General features: G+C 32.5%; 1 protein-coding gene across 1 annotated transcript; it reads left to right on the top strand.

Annotated features, from left to right (window-relative positions):
* Positions 1 to 5,111: 5,111 nt before the first annotated feature.
* On the top strand, positions 5,112 to 11,850 carry LOC132280914 (beta-glucosidase 43-like). The gene is made up of 9 exons (XM_059782669.1): positions 5,112 to 5,318; positions 5,393 to 5,651; positions 5,765 to 6,145; positions 8,935 to 9,101; positions 9,210 to 9,325; positions 10,172 to 10,380; positions 10,494 to 10,525; positions 10,717 to 10,819; positions 11,397 to 11,850. Exons 1-9 carry the CDS (start codon positions 5,112 to 5,114, stop codon positions 11,672 to 11,674), a joined length of 1,752 nt encoding a protein of 583 aa, XP_059638652.1. The 3' UTR covers positions 11,675 to 11,850.
* Positions 11,851 to 14,748: the final 2,898 nt, after the last annotated feature.

Genomic DNA, 14,748 nt, shown 5'->3' with positions numbered 1-14,748 from the left:
ACACAAGCTCGAGCTTTAAGATGCAGGCTCGAGCTTTAGGAACAAGGCTCGAGCCTCTCTGAATGGATGTTCAAGCTTCAATGAATGGTGCTCGATCTTCACTTTGACACTTAGCCAATTTTCTTCAACTATTTTCGGAAGCGTCTTTTTCTTCAACACTTAGAATATTTCTGGGACTGGATTCTTTTAACATTGCTCAATCCAAGCTTCTTGGGCTCGAGCACTAGGTACAAGGCTCGAGCATTTGGGACACCAGGCTCGAGCTTCAGTTGTTAGTGCTCGATTCTTAATGGATGGTGCTTGATCCTGGAGGTGAAGCACGAGACCTGGGAGCATAGCCTTGCAATTAAATCAATTTTTTAATTTCTGACGCCTCATGCTCAAGCTTGAGGGTCAAGGCTCAACCAGCACAGTTGAGACAAAAAACAAGAATTGTTAATCTCATAAAAATCACACACATATGTAATTTACATGTATAAATACATAAAACCTAGAGTTAAGGCTTGAATCTTTTTCACGAAGAAAGATAAAAAAACCTTCAATATAAATCTTCCGTTACGAAGTGATTTAAGAATTGATGATAAATAGTTAGAAACTCAAGAATTGTTGCTTAGTCTCTTTCTGAGTGATTCTTGGCAGAGCTGGGAACGAGAAACCGGGGGCGGAGGGGGCGAAGATCAGCACTCAAAAAGTATTCATCTTTGGCACAACCAAATTAACGATGCTACCGTTGTTTCGCTGTCTTCATCTGTTTCTTACCAAAATTTAGATGGATATAATTTAAATCAATCTTTTTTGTTATGAAACGTGAGCTGTTTTTGGTTTAGATCTTATTGGCAATGAATTGACATTAAGGGGTAAATAAACTCTTTGTATGATTGTTTTTGTATATTGATACGAGATATTAGGATTCAAGAATTTGAGTTTGGATTCGAGAATTAGAGTTTGGAAGGTTGTAGAGAGAGAGGAGAAAGAGAATAGAGTTGAGGAGAATGAGAAGAGAGTTCATCTGCAACTTGGTTTGGAGTTTATGAACATAAGAGAAGACGGATATAAAAGGCAAGAAAATTGTTAGTCTTTGTTTGGTTACTTGGATAGCCACGTTTTCCTTCAACCTCGGTCTGCTTTAGAAATCGGTCAAAGTAATTGGTTCAACTCATTTTCCTTCCACAAAAAGTGCCTACCTTTCTAGTTTTAGTCGTCCCAAAATAATTGTGCTAATTCAAAATCCAATGCACTCCTCCTCTGTTTCATATTAGATGTCATTTTGTGGAGTAAAATTTTTTTAGGAGAAAATGTAATTATTGCATTGCCACCTTTAAAAATTATGAACTTACCTTTCAAGTTTGAATATATATACATAATTAAGTTTGAATTTTTTTTTTAACTTCATGGATATTTTATTGAAAGATGTGAAAAATGCTATATGAACTTTAAAAGTGGACAAGTAAGTATTTTGCGATAATTCAAGAAGAAAGATCGACAACTGAATTGGGACCGAGGGAGTATTTTTTTTAATATTGCTAATATACTCTCCTTACTTTAGAGTTATAAAAGCAATTAGAGTAGTGTAGACTCACCATAAAAGAATATATTGGAAAATTCATTTCTTACCATTATAATAATAATAATAATAATTAAAACCTATACTCTTAAATAAACTTAATATTTCATATAGTGCCTTTGGAGCTAAGAAATTTAATTAGAAACCAAGTGATTGTATTGAAAGATTTATATTAAGGTGTTTGGGATGTTGTGCAAAATTTCAAAATGGAATTAGATTTGGATAAATGTGAGCCTCTTTTGAAATTACTCCTACCCAATTGGACTTTTGACAAAGAATACTGTTTATTTTGCCAAATTGTTCTTGTTTTTTGTTACAAGCAAATAGGATAAACAAATGGTTGCTATTTTTGTAGAACGCGTCTGATATTTAATAGCAAAAAGAGAGTTGATGTGACATCTTTTTTTATTTTTTTTATTTAGGTAACATACTGACACAAATGTTCACAACAGGACTCGAACCTCTCACCTCTCCGTTAAGGAGACATCCCGTTGTGTTCCTTTCCCCCTTTTTAAATGGTTTGCCCCAAAACATAACATTACTATAGTTCGGATAAGTGAGACATTTTGTTTCAAGAGAAAAAAAAAAAATCCAGTGTGACCAAGCATATGAAATGCTTAGTTCATGGTCCATTAATCCATTAAACTACTTATTTTCCTTAACAAATATATTAAGAAAAATGTTAATCAGGCCCTTACTTCCTAAAGGGTGGTCAGGGGTTTGAGTCTTAAGAGAGACGTGTGTATGAAAACCAACTAAATATATATATTAGGAAAAATTTTATTCGAGTCAATTCAAGTTAAGTATATGAAATGCTTAGTTCTCTTCTCTTATGACAGGAAGACATTGATCTCATGGTAAAATTGAACTTTGATGCCTACCGTTTCTTAATTTCATGGTCGAGGATATTCCCAAGTAATTAGTTCCACAACATTTTTCTCTCTGAGTCTTTTAAATTTATCACTCACATTGTCTATATATATGTAAGTCTTTTTATAATTCACGTGTTTGATATAGATGGAATTGGAAAGGTCAATAAGAAGGGAGTTGCTTACTACAATAGGTTGATCAATTACATGCTCAAAAGAGGTAACTCTTTTTTTTTTTTTTTTTTTTAAAGATAATTGAGAATATGCCACAGCACATTTGTTGTTGTATTTAAAGCACTAAGTCTTCACACTGGGTAACAATATACAGTACGAGAACTGCACCAGTTAGAGGTTACTATTAAATGTGTTTTCATTAATCAGTTCAAGTTCGGCTCATTAAGAGCTTAATTGGTTCATGTTCGTTTGCTTAGTAAACGAACCAAACTCAAACAAGATTTTCAAGCTCATTAAATAAACGAATCAAACTCAAACAGGCTCCGATGAGTGTTATTGAAGGGGCAGATTGACCACAAACTAAAATTTTGCACTATTTACTTTGTGTTTCCTCATATATATTAGAATCTGCGGCCTTGCACTTCGTACCTCTAGTTTCTACTATTGCACCACGATGAAATTCCTGGCTTTATGCGATTTTGATACCCAGGCATCACCCCTTATGGAAATCTTAATCATTACGATCTTCCCAAAGCTCTTCAGAAGAGGTACATAGGATGGTTGAGCCATAAAGTAGTGTAAGTATAACAACAAACAACAGTCGTTTATTCCATATAGTTTCAACATTTTCTTCCAAATAATAATGATAAATAGTTCAAATTCCACAGGAAAGATTTTGCCGATTATGTGGAATTTTGTTTCAAGACATTTGGAGACAGAATGAAGAATTGGATGATGTTTAACGAACCTAGGGTAGTGTTAAGCGCTAAATGTTACACATTTTAGCCCCTTTATTTGTATGTTTTATTCTCTTAATAATAGTTTATTTGTGATTTTACATTGTTTTATTGTTTTTATTTATTTCAGAGCTTTAATTGTAAAATCAGTCAAGACCAGTGAATTTGAGCTTTAACAGATGACATTCCGTGGGACCGAGCAATGTTGAAGATCCAAGTCTAATTATACTTAGAAAATAGTCCAAAAGAAGTTACAAGTTGATGAGAATGGGAAGAAGAAGAAAAGGAAAACTCCTTCTCCAAAAAGGAAACTTTCGTCAAAGTTGGTAACTTGAACTCATTTTGGTAATTTGGCTATATCTCTCTCATCGAGTGTCAAAATGGCTAAATTCTTACATAAGGTTGAAAGGAAATTCGAAGAGCTACATTTTTGTATTTCACGAGGATTCCCTAAAACAGCTGTTTACCATGTCAAAATTGGCCTAGAAGTCTGTACAAATTTTGGAGTCCTTATTTGACAGAATTTCTATGTTTGTCTCCTATATGAAAAAGGAAACTTTAGGGCTGATCTTTTATTATTTAAAGGGAATCCTCTACAACATTGAGGGATCATACAGAGGAGCTTGAGGTTTAGATCAGAGAGGAGCATTCAGAAAAAGGAAGGGATCAATCCATGGCGATGAAGATGTCTTCCTCAACCATAAAGAATTCCACTCCAGTCATGCTTGGCTAAACGTTTTGCTAGGGTTGTGATGTAGCCCTAGCTTAGCACACTGGTTTGATTGTATTTAATTATTGGAGAACAATTTTTATTATGCATGATTGTGTAATCTATATGATTTTTAATTGAATTTTCAATAAGAATTGGTTTTAGAGTTTTAATTCAATTACAAATATTTTTCTATCTTGTCTTAGATATTTTAATCTTGGAATTGAACACAACTCATTCACTTCTTGTAATTGCAAATGAGATGATTACACAATGGTATTTCTCTGAATATAATGTTAGAGATTGGATGGATTATGCCCAGAAAAGGTAGACCATGCTGCACCCTAGAGTAAAGTAGTTAGGTAGATGGTTTATACCAATTGAAGATAGTCCATGCTTAGCTTTAAATTATATTATTTTCTAGCTGAATTAATATGCCCTTGTAGCCATGATTAATTCCCTGGGCATGTTATATCATATATCTCCGATAAATTGATGCAATTAACTGGTGGTGCGACGTTAGTGGTGAAGTCATACCCCTAGTCCTCTCTTTCTATTTTCTACATCATATTTGATTATCATTCTTTAGTTTACTTTATTTTTCTACTTAGTTAATTTAGAATTAATCATCACAATTCGATTATCCTACTTTCAAGTTAATTTTGGAATTTAAGAAATCTGTTGACAAACTTAATTTACACAAGTCCCTTGGGTACGACACCCTTACAAGTAAACCCTATCTGCAAAGATTCGTGCACTTGCAAGTGGTACATATAAATCTCACAACAAGTTTTTGGTGCCGTTGCTGGGGACTTGTTTTAGTTCTTGACAGATAATATTAAATTCTACAATTAATTTCAAGTAGGATCTTAGTTTAGGATCTTATTTTATTTATTTTATTTTATTTTATTTTGATACTGTTTTCTTTTAATTATTGTAGGTGACATTATATGCTTGGAAGACGTTCTTTGTCACTCCCTCAGCTTCCGTTAGACCCAGAAATTGAAAGGACTCTCAGAAACTTAAAGAAAGATTTTGGAGGCTTTAAAAAGGAAAAGATGGCGGATGATCCACCAGCTACAGAAGCAGTTCACTATTTAAAGGATCACTACGAACCAGGTGCATACAACTCTTCATCTGCAGTTTGGTATCCTCAAGTGAGGGCCCCTCACTACGAAATTAAGGCCAGTACTCTTCAGTTACTGCCTTCTTTTTACGGCCTATCAAAAGAGGATCCATACCGGCACTTGGATGACTTTGCTGAGGTGTGCAGAACAATAAAGATCAGAGCTTTGACGATGATGTGCTCAAGCTACACCTTTTCTCCTTTTCATTAAAGGATAAGGCGAATGACTGGTTTAATTCATTGCCAGTAGACTCCATCACTACATGGGCTGAATTGCAACAAAAGTTTTTAAACAAGTACTTCCCCATGGTGAGAACTACTCAATATCGAGATGCTATTACTCGTTCTGCTCAAGGGCCTGAAGAGCCTTTTCATGAGGCTTGGGAAAGATTCGGAGACCTTCTTCGGAAGTGTCCTCATCATGACATGCCAAAATGGCAGCTTGTCAACTTCTTCCATAAGAGGCTCAAATGTATATGGTGGATGCCTCTTGTGCTGGAAATTTTACGTTGAAGAGTGTAGAAGACGCATGGCAGCTTTTCGAAAATATATCTGATAATTCTACACAACATGTCTTACCTCCAGTAGCAAGACCTCATACCATATTGAGGAGAGCAGAAAGTGTGAATGAAGCAGGAATAAATCAACGGCTAGTGAGCCAAATTGAGGCATTAACCAAGAAGGTTGATCAATTGATGACTTCACAGTCAAATTTTACGCCTCCTTCAACTAATGCTCAAGGCTTTGAAGTGTGCTCTTTCTGTTCCAGTCAAACTCACCATGTGTCCATTTGTCCAAGTGCAGCTCAGTATTCAGAAATTCCACAAGAGCAAGTTAATGCTACCTATGGAAGGCTCGGACGGAATAATATGTACAACCCGGCTTGGAGAAACCATCCTAACTTCTCATGGAGAAATCCAGCCACAGAGACATCAGCTCCTCCACCTCAAGTACCTCAGGTGCAAGGCAATTTTCAATCTCTAGTTCAGACTTCAAATCCTTAAGGGTTCACTTCTATGAATGCCTTCAGTCAACCTCAACAATTCTTATCAATGCTTGAGATAACGATGGCAAAGCAGATAGAGCCAACTAATCAACTTGTCCAGTCTCATTCTTAATCCCTTGCCAAGTTAGAAACTCAAGTTGGCCAACTAGCTCAAGCCTTGAACAGAAGAGAGGATGGTGTTAGGCACTAAATGTTACACATTTTAGCCCCTTTATTTGCATGTTTTATTCTCTTAATAATAGTTTATTTGTGATTTTACATTATTTTATTATTTTTATTTATTTCAGGGCTTTAATTGTAAAATCAGTCAAGACCAGTGATTCTGAACTTTAACAGATGACATTCCGTGGGACCGAGCAATGTTGAAGATCCAAGTCTAATTATACTTAGAAAATAGTCCAAAAGAAGCCACGAGTTGATGAGAATGGGAAGAAGAAGAAAAGGAAAACTTCTTCTCCAAAAAGGAAACTTTCGCCAAAGTTGGTAACTTGAACCCGTTTTGGTAATCTGGCTGTATCTCTCTCCTCGAGTGTCAAAACGGCTAAATTCCCACTTCGGGTTGAAAGGAAATTCAAAGAGCTACAATTTTGTATTTCAAGAGGATTCCCTAAAACAGCTGTTTACCTTATCAAAATTGGCCTAAAAGTTTGTACGAATTTTGGAGTCCTTATTTGACAGAATTTCTATGTATGTCTCCTATATGAAAAAAGGAACTTTAGGAGTAATCGGGGCTCATGTCTCATATACATAGAATGTTCACATGAAGAATTGGGGGTAAGGATAAAGAAAAATAATAATAATAATAATAATAAATAAATAAATAATATTTTCCCATAAAAAATAACTTGAGAAAAGATCCGAGGAATTGAAATTATAGAAGTTGGGTTCAATTAAAAATACATTACTACATAGGTGATTTGCTAGTTCACAAATTACACAACATTGGGGATTGATTTGGCTATTGTTCTTGTTATATAAGTGTGTGGGAAACATTGAGATGAAGTATGAAAATAGGGACAAAAGAGTATAGTCAGATGATAATTTTTTAAGTACTTCTGTGTAGTCTTCTCCTTGATTATTGTAATGATATGAGAATAAGTTGATTGTTAGATGATTGAATTATGTTGTATGTTTGTGGGTATCATCTCTAGAAACCCTCACGAGACTTCACTCGTTCACTAGGGGTAACATAGGGGTTTAAAAGGCTTGTTGCATACGCTAAATACAATCATGATTCCCACGAAAGCGGCATTTATGTTTTCTTTAGTTTTATTGCTATAGGACTAGCAATATGTAAGTTTGGGGGTGTGTTAGGCGCTAAATGTTACACATTTTAGCCATTTTATTTGCATGTTTTATTCTCTTAATAATAGTTTATTTGTAATTTTACATTTTTTTATTATTTTATTTATTTCAAGGCTTTAATTATAAAATCAGTCAAGACCAGTGATTCTGAACTTTAACAGATGACATTCCGTGGGACCGAACAATGTTGAAGATGTAAGTCTAATTATACTTAGAAAATAGTCCAAAATAAGCCACAAGTTGATAAGAATGGGAAGAAGAAGAAAAGGAAAACTCCTCCAAAAAGGAAACTTTCACCAAAGTTGGTAACTTAAACCCGTTTTGTTAATCTGGCTGTATCTCTCTACTTGAGTGTCAAAATGGGTAAATTCTTGCGTGGGTTGCAAGGAAATTCGAAGAGCTACAATTCTGTATTTCATGAGGATTCCCTAAAACAGCTGTTTACCTTATTAAAATTGGCCTAGAAGTCTGTACGAATTTTAGAATCATTATTTGACAGAATTTCTATGTATGTCTCCTATACAAAAAAGGGAATTTTAGGGCTGATCTTTTATTATTTAAAGGAGGTCCTCTACAACATTGAGGGATCATACAGAGGAGCTTGAGGCTGAGATCAAAGAGGAGCATTCAGAAGAAGGAAGGGATCAATCCATGGCGGTGAAGATGTCTTCCTCAACCATGAAGAATTCCACTCCAGTCAAGCTTGGCTAAACGCTTTGCTAGGGTTGTGATGTAGCCCTAGCTTAGCCCACTGATTTGATTGTATTTAATTATTGGAGAACAATTTTTATCATGCATGATTGTGTAATCTATAGGATTTTTAATTGACTTTTCAATAAGAATCGGTTTTAGAGTTTTAATTCAATTACAAATATTTTTCTATCTTGTCTTAGATATTTTAATCTTGTAATTGAACACAACTCATTCACTTCTTGTAATTGTGAATGAGATGATTACACAATGGTATTTCTCTGAATATAATGTTAGAGATTGGATGGATTATGCGTAGAAAAGATAGACCATGCTACACCCTAGAGTAAAGTAGTTAGGTAGATGTATTATACCAATCGAAGATAGTCCATGCTTAACTTTAAATTATATTATTTTCTAGCTGAATTAATATGCGCTTGCAGCCATGATTAATTCCCTGTGCAATTAACTGGTGGTGCGACGTTAGTGGTGAAGTCGTACCCCTAGTCCTCTCTCCCTATTTTCTATATCATATTTGATCATCGTTCTTTAGTTTATTTTATTTTTCTACTTAATTAATTTAGAATTAATCATCACAATTCGATTATCATACTTTCAAGTTAATTTTGAAATTTAAGAAATCTGTTGACAAACTTAATTTACCCAAGTCCCTTGGGTACGACACCCTTACAAGTAAATCTTATCTGCAAAGATTCGTTCACTTGCGAGCGGTACATATAAATCTCACAACAAGTATTCACTGCACTTGGGTACGACGATGGGTTTTTTGCAACGGGAAGGTGCTCTAAACCATTTGGAAATTGCACAGCTGGAAATTCTGCAACCGAGCCCTACATTGTAGCCCATAATTTGATCTTATGTCATGCAGCTGCAGTTCGAAGATACCGTCAAAAGTATCAAGTAAGCCTCTTTGTTATGTCTATTCAACATCAATCCTTTGGCTTTTACCGGTTTCAAGAAGGACAAAAAAGAGACAGTTTGTCTTAATATTTTTGCATACGATTCCAGGAAAAACAAAAGGGAAGAATTGGCATTCTCTTGGATTTTGTTTGGTATGAACCTCTTCCAAGATCAAAGGCAGACAATGATGCAGCTCAAAGAGCAAGAGACTTCCATGTGGGATTGTAAGAATTTAAGAAATCAGAGTTATGATCATCTTATGCCAGGAGTCAACACATTCACTAGAGATTAAAATCCTCTCTTGCACTACAGTGTTACTGTTTGTCCCAGCCGGTGATGAGAATTAGTGATACACATCACCAAATTGTTGTGACATTTAGCCTTACATCCCAATATTTTCCTAACGTGCATCACAATATTCTCCTTACCAGCTAGTCAGATACACTATAGTGCAGGAGAGGATTTTTATCCCATTCACCAGTCCAAAATAGGTTGAGATAAGTACTCTTGACAATGATGACAAATGCATGATAAAAAATTATATATGTACCATTGGAGACGGTTCAATATCGCGAAATTCCATTCAGATGAGACAATTTAGGTTCAGGGATTCTTTAAAAAACAAAACATGTGGATTTGGGAAAATATGTTATAAAATAATAAATTGAGGGTGAAAATCATCATTGCTAAATAAAATACCACTGCCAAAGGTATAGTTTTACCAAAGCAATCACATTCTCATTCTATATCGAGTCATTCTGAATTCTACTTTGACTATGTTCGGCTGCATGGAATTAGAATCTTGGAATTGGAATTGGAATTGGAGCCTTAGAATTGGAATTGATAGAATTGGAGAAAAACAACTCACAAATTCCATACAGCCGAACGCACCCTTTATGAATTTGAGTTACGTGCGACTAAAATGGATATTATGGTGTTCTTGGTAATTTTTCCAGCTTATTATGTTTGGAATGTCACTGAACGAATGCCATTGGAATTGGAATTAAAGGAATTTTAGTTAAACTAACGCAACATCATCACATCATCTCTCTTGTACGTTGTTGACATAGGTTCATGCATCCCCTTGTATATGGTGAGTATCCAAGAACAATGCAAGAAATTGTTCGAGATCGGCTGCCCAAGTTCACAGAAGAGGAGGTTGAGATGGTAAAGGGCTCGTTTGATTTCATCGGTATCAATCAATACACTGCTTATTACATGTATCAGACCAAACCAAAAGCCCTTGGCTACCAGCAGGACTGGCATGCTGGATTTGCTTGTTTGAGATTTTCTTCCTCTCTGTTTCAACTAGTGAAAGAAATACATTATATTCATTGTTCATGCAAATGCATTACTGATTTTTTTTTTTTTTTTTGCTTGTGAACTTTGCAGATGAACGAAAAGGTGTTCCAATTGGTCCAAGGGTAATTTCTGTGTTGCAACTTCATTTAGGGTGTGTTCAGTTGCATGAAATTTAAATTTGTAATTTCTGAATTTTATTTTTTAAATTCCAGCAATTCCAATTCCATACAACCAAACACACCCTAAAAGAATTTATTAGAAATCTCATTACCCTTTTGTTTCAAGGCTGATTACTGGAACTAATGGTTTGCAGGCATATTCTTATTGGCTGTACAATGTACCATGGGGTCTATACAAAGCTGTGACGTACATAAAAGAACATTATGGGAATCCTACTGTTATTCTGGCTGAAAATGGTATCCTACTGTTACCCTTTCACATTTTAAATCTCATAAATCTGGTATATGAGCTTCTCTGGTGATTTGGTAAATAATAATATATGTATTCCATTTGATTAGATAAAAATAGCAAGAAAGGAAAGGAATTATTTTAATATTTTTTGATTGGATAGTTGGAAAAGGAAATTTATAAGGAAAAATAATTTTCCATTACCCCATCAATTTTTTTTTAGATAACTCAGGTATCCGAGGCTTTGCCCCGACTAATTTCTAAATTGAATCCCAGACCTAGTGCTAGGAAGGCACACCAAAGCCAAAGTGATTATACAACTATGCCAACCCCTTGGGGTTCATTACCCCATAATTTTTGTTTGAATAACACGAAATTTTTTGATTTACTGAGGAAGTTATATGAATTTACAACAATGTGTTTTTTCCTTTTCTTATAAGCTTCATGCATTCCATATCATGAAATAGTAGTAGAAAAAAAAAAAAAATCATGCTAACCAAATGCATGTTAGAAAATTTCCTTCACTTTCGTTTACGTGGCAAACCAATATTAATTTCCGTTTAACCAAAGGTGTATTATGTGCAGGCATGGATGATCCGGGTAATGTGACACTTCCCAAGGGTTTGCACGATACCACGAGGATCAACTACTACAAGGGGTATTTGACAGCATTGAAGAAGACAGTTGATGAGGGAGCAAATGTGATGCGGTATTTTGCGTGGTCATTGCTTGACAATTTTGAATGGAGATTAGGATACACTTCCAGATTCGGCATTGTTTATGTCGATTTCAAAACCCTCAAGAGGTATCCTAAAATGTCGGCCTATTGGTTCCAGCAATTACTTCGCCGAAACAAGCATTAAGCGAGAGGAAGTGTTGCTTTTTTGTGCGTCTCCAATAAATAATGTCCAACCCAAGGACTTTGTTGTTGTAATGGATTTGTCTGTCCTTCTAGAGTGTTATCTTAATGATTGTTTGGTAAGAAAAACAATCAGAATTTCTATCATTTTTCTTAAGCAAGATATGATTGTCGGTAAAATATTCAATAATATTAGGGGTCATAGTATTTGATACTAACATGACTCGAATACGACTTGAGATAAGTGGGTTTGAGTTTAGTTTAATCTTATTCGTGTTGTAAGGTAATTAAGTGTGTCGTGTTCGTGTTTGACCTGTCAACCCATTTATAACTCTTTTAACTAAAAGTATCGGATCTACATGTTGGGTTAGTGTTAAAAATAACCCATTTAATTAAACGTGTTTGAATAAAAGTGTTGTATTTGTGTCAAAAATGTCTTAAATTGTCTTGTTGTGTCAAGCTTTGGTCTATTTATTAAATGAGTTACATGGAGTTACATGTGTCGTGTTGTGTTATTTGTGTAATAATTGTGTTCGTGTCTATATTTATTAACATAAATAATAATCGTGTCGTGTTCGAGTCAATCTATATAACAAAATACTCGTGTTCTACCACAAAATTCTAATTAGACATATTCTGTTAAAAAAATAAATAAACAAACAAAAGAATTAGAAACTCACAAAGAGAGAAGAAGACTGACTCATCTTTGTGGATTTGAATTTTAGAAAATAGTTAAGTAACTTTTATGTAGAGCTCTTTTCATGATCTCATTTTATAATTTGTTATCAATTTAATTTATTGGTTTGACTCTGATTTTTAAAATATTTATTTAAAAATTAATTTATTTTTTATGAAATAAACTTCTTTTGAATTAGGATTCAAAGAGACAAATATTCACGCTTCATACTTTATTTTTATTTATTACACCTTCATACACTGTCGTCTCTAATCCCACTCTAATAATACAAATTATAATTTTTTTTTTCAAGTTTTGGTTTAATAAATTTGTAAAATTATCAATAAACTACATTTATTGCGTGTGATTGTGACATAGACATCAAAGGACCAAGAAAACAAATTACCAAAAGTAGCATTAAAGTACTATTATAATAATGTACTTGATTTATAATTACTTGATGTATTTTATTTTTTATAATGACCCACTATAATAATTTATTTTAAGAATCAAACAAATTTTCTGTAACATTTTGTTTGGATTTAAAAATTATCTTTTACTTAGTTTTTAAGAGAATAGAATTATTTTACTATAATTTTATTTATTTTGTTTGAATTTAGACATTTTTATTTTAATTATTTAACTATAAAATATTTGTATTTTGTCTTGACAATTAATTCCCACAAAGTGTTTAGGGAGACTCGAACTATCTACGTTTTGCCTTGAAAGGAGAGAAAATGCCTCTAGGTCACATACTTTTTTTTTTTATTTGATGTGATGATTTTTATATTTGATGTATAAAAACACAAAAGAGTAAAGCATATGATAAAGTAATAGATAGTAATAAATGTTGACAAAAATAATTCAAGTTCAATTATATACAACAAAAATAAATTTATAAAAGAAAATTATGAAAGAAACAAATTAATTATTGATCATTTATAATAGGGTGAACTACATTAAACCTCCCTTTTTTATTTGTGTTTTTCACTAAACCCCCCTTTTCTATTTTTTTGTCAAAAATATCCCCCTCAACTATTAGAGTGGGGTGATTTAACTAACTTCTGTTAACTAACTATTAAAGGGGGTGATTTAATTCTCAAATATATATATATATATATATATATATATATAGCAAATAAATTTCAAGAAAGAAAATCTAGATTTATATTGAAAAAAAATAAATTTGCATTATTTCTGGTAGTGTACCTTTAATAAATTTATATAAAATGAAAATTAATAAAAACCAAATAAATGAATGCATAATATAATTCTCAAATATATATATATAGGAAATAAATTTCTAGAAAAAAAAAAAAAAAAAAAAAAAAACTACATTTTTTTCTAAATAATAAAAAAACCTAAATTTATATTGGCCTGAAGGCAATATGGAAATGAAAATATATTTAAATAATATTTAATGATACATATTATATATACCATTATATTATGATACAAATTATATATAATATCATAATGATGGGTGAATAAAAAAAGTTGAACAAGAAAAAGAGTACATGTTGTTGTAATGGTTTTTTTTCTAATATAAATCTAGGTTTTTTTTCTTGAAATTTATTTGTTGTATATATATATATATATATTTGAGAATTATATTGTTCGTTCATTTATTTGGTTTTTATTGATTTTCATTTTATATAGATTTATTAAAGGGACACTAACAGAAATAATGCCTAATTTTTTTTTTCCAATATAAATCTAGGTTTTTTTTTTTTTTTTTTCTTAAAATTTATTTGCTATATATATATTAAAGAATTATATTGTGCATTCATTTATTTGGTTTTTATTGATTTTCATTTATATAGATTTATTAAAGGGACACTACCAGAAATAATGCCTAATTGTTTTTTTTTTTTTTTTTCCAATATATATAAATCTAGGTTTTTTTTCTTGAAATTTATTTGCTATATGTATATGTATATATATTTGAGAATTAAATCACTCCCTCTAATAGTTAGTTAACGGAAGTTAATTAAATCAACCCCCTTTAATAGTTGAGGGGGTTTTTTTGACAAAAAAATAGAAAAGGGGGTTTTAGTGAAAAACACAGATAGAAAAAGGGGGTTTAATGTAGTTCACCCTTTATAATATTAATATTTGCGGTTATTTTTGAATTACAAAACTATCACTTGTTAATTTTATCCTTCTAAAAACTGTAGAATATATGATAGATCCTTCAGAATTAGGTTTATGTTGTTACTGTTTGATATTTTGTGAAAAATTACAATTAAAAAACTTTAATTTTAAATTTAATTTTTTGTATTATTAATTTTAATATTTTTTCAATTTTTTTTTTTTAATTTTTAATTGAATTATATAGTAACATTGATTGTTACTTACGTGCGATGCATGTACATTTTTACTGGTATATATTAAATGCATCA

This window comes from Cornus florida, unplaced genomic scaffold (genome assembly GCF_030987335.1).
Source record: "Cornus florida cultivar Cherokee Brave unplaced genomic scaffold, ASM3098733v1 CherokeeBrave_3.0.0_Hap2_Chr11, whole genome shotgun sequence".
Classification (NCBI taxonomy): Eukaryota; Viridiplantae; Streptophyta; class Magnoliopsida; order Cornales; family Cornaceae; genus Cornus; species Cornus florida.
Note: the sequence above shows the minus strand (reverse complement) of the source record. Positions and strands in the feature narration are given on the sequence as shown.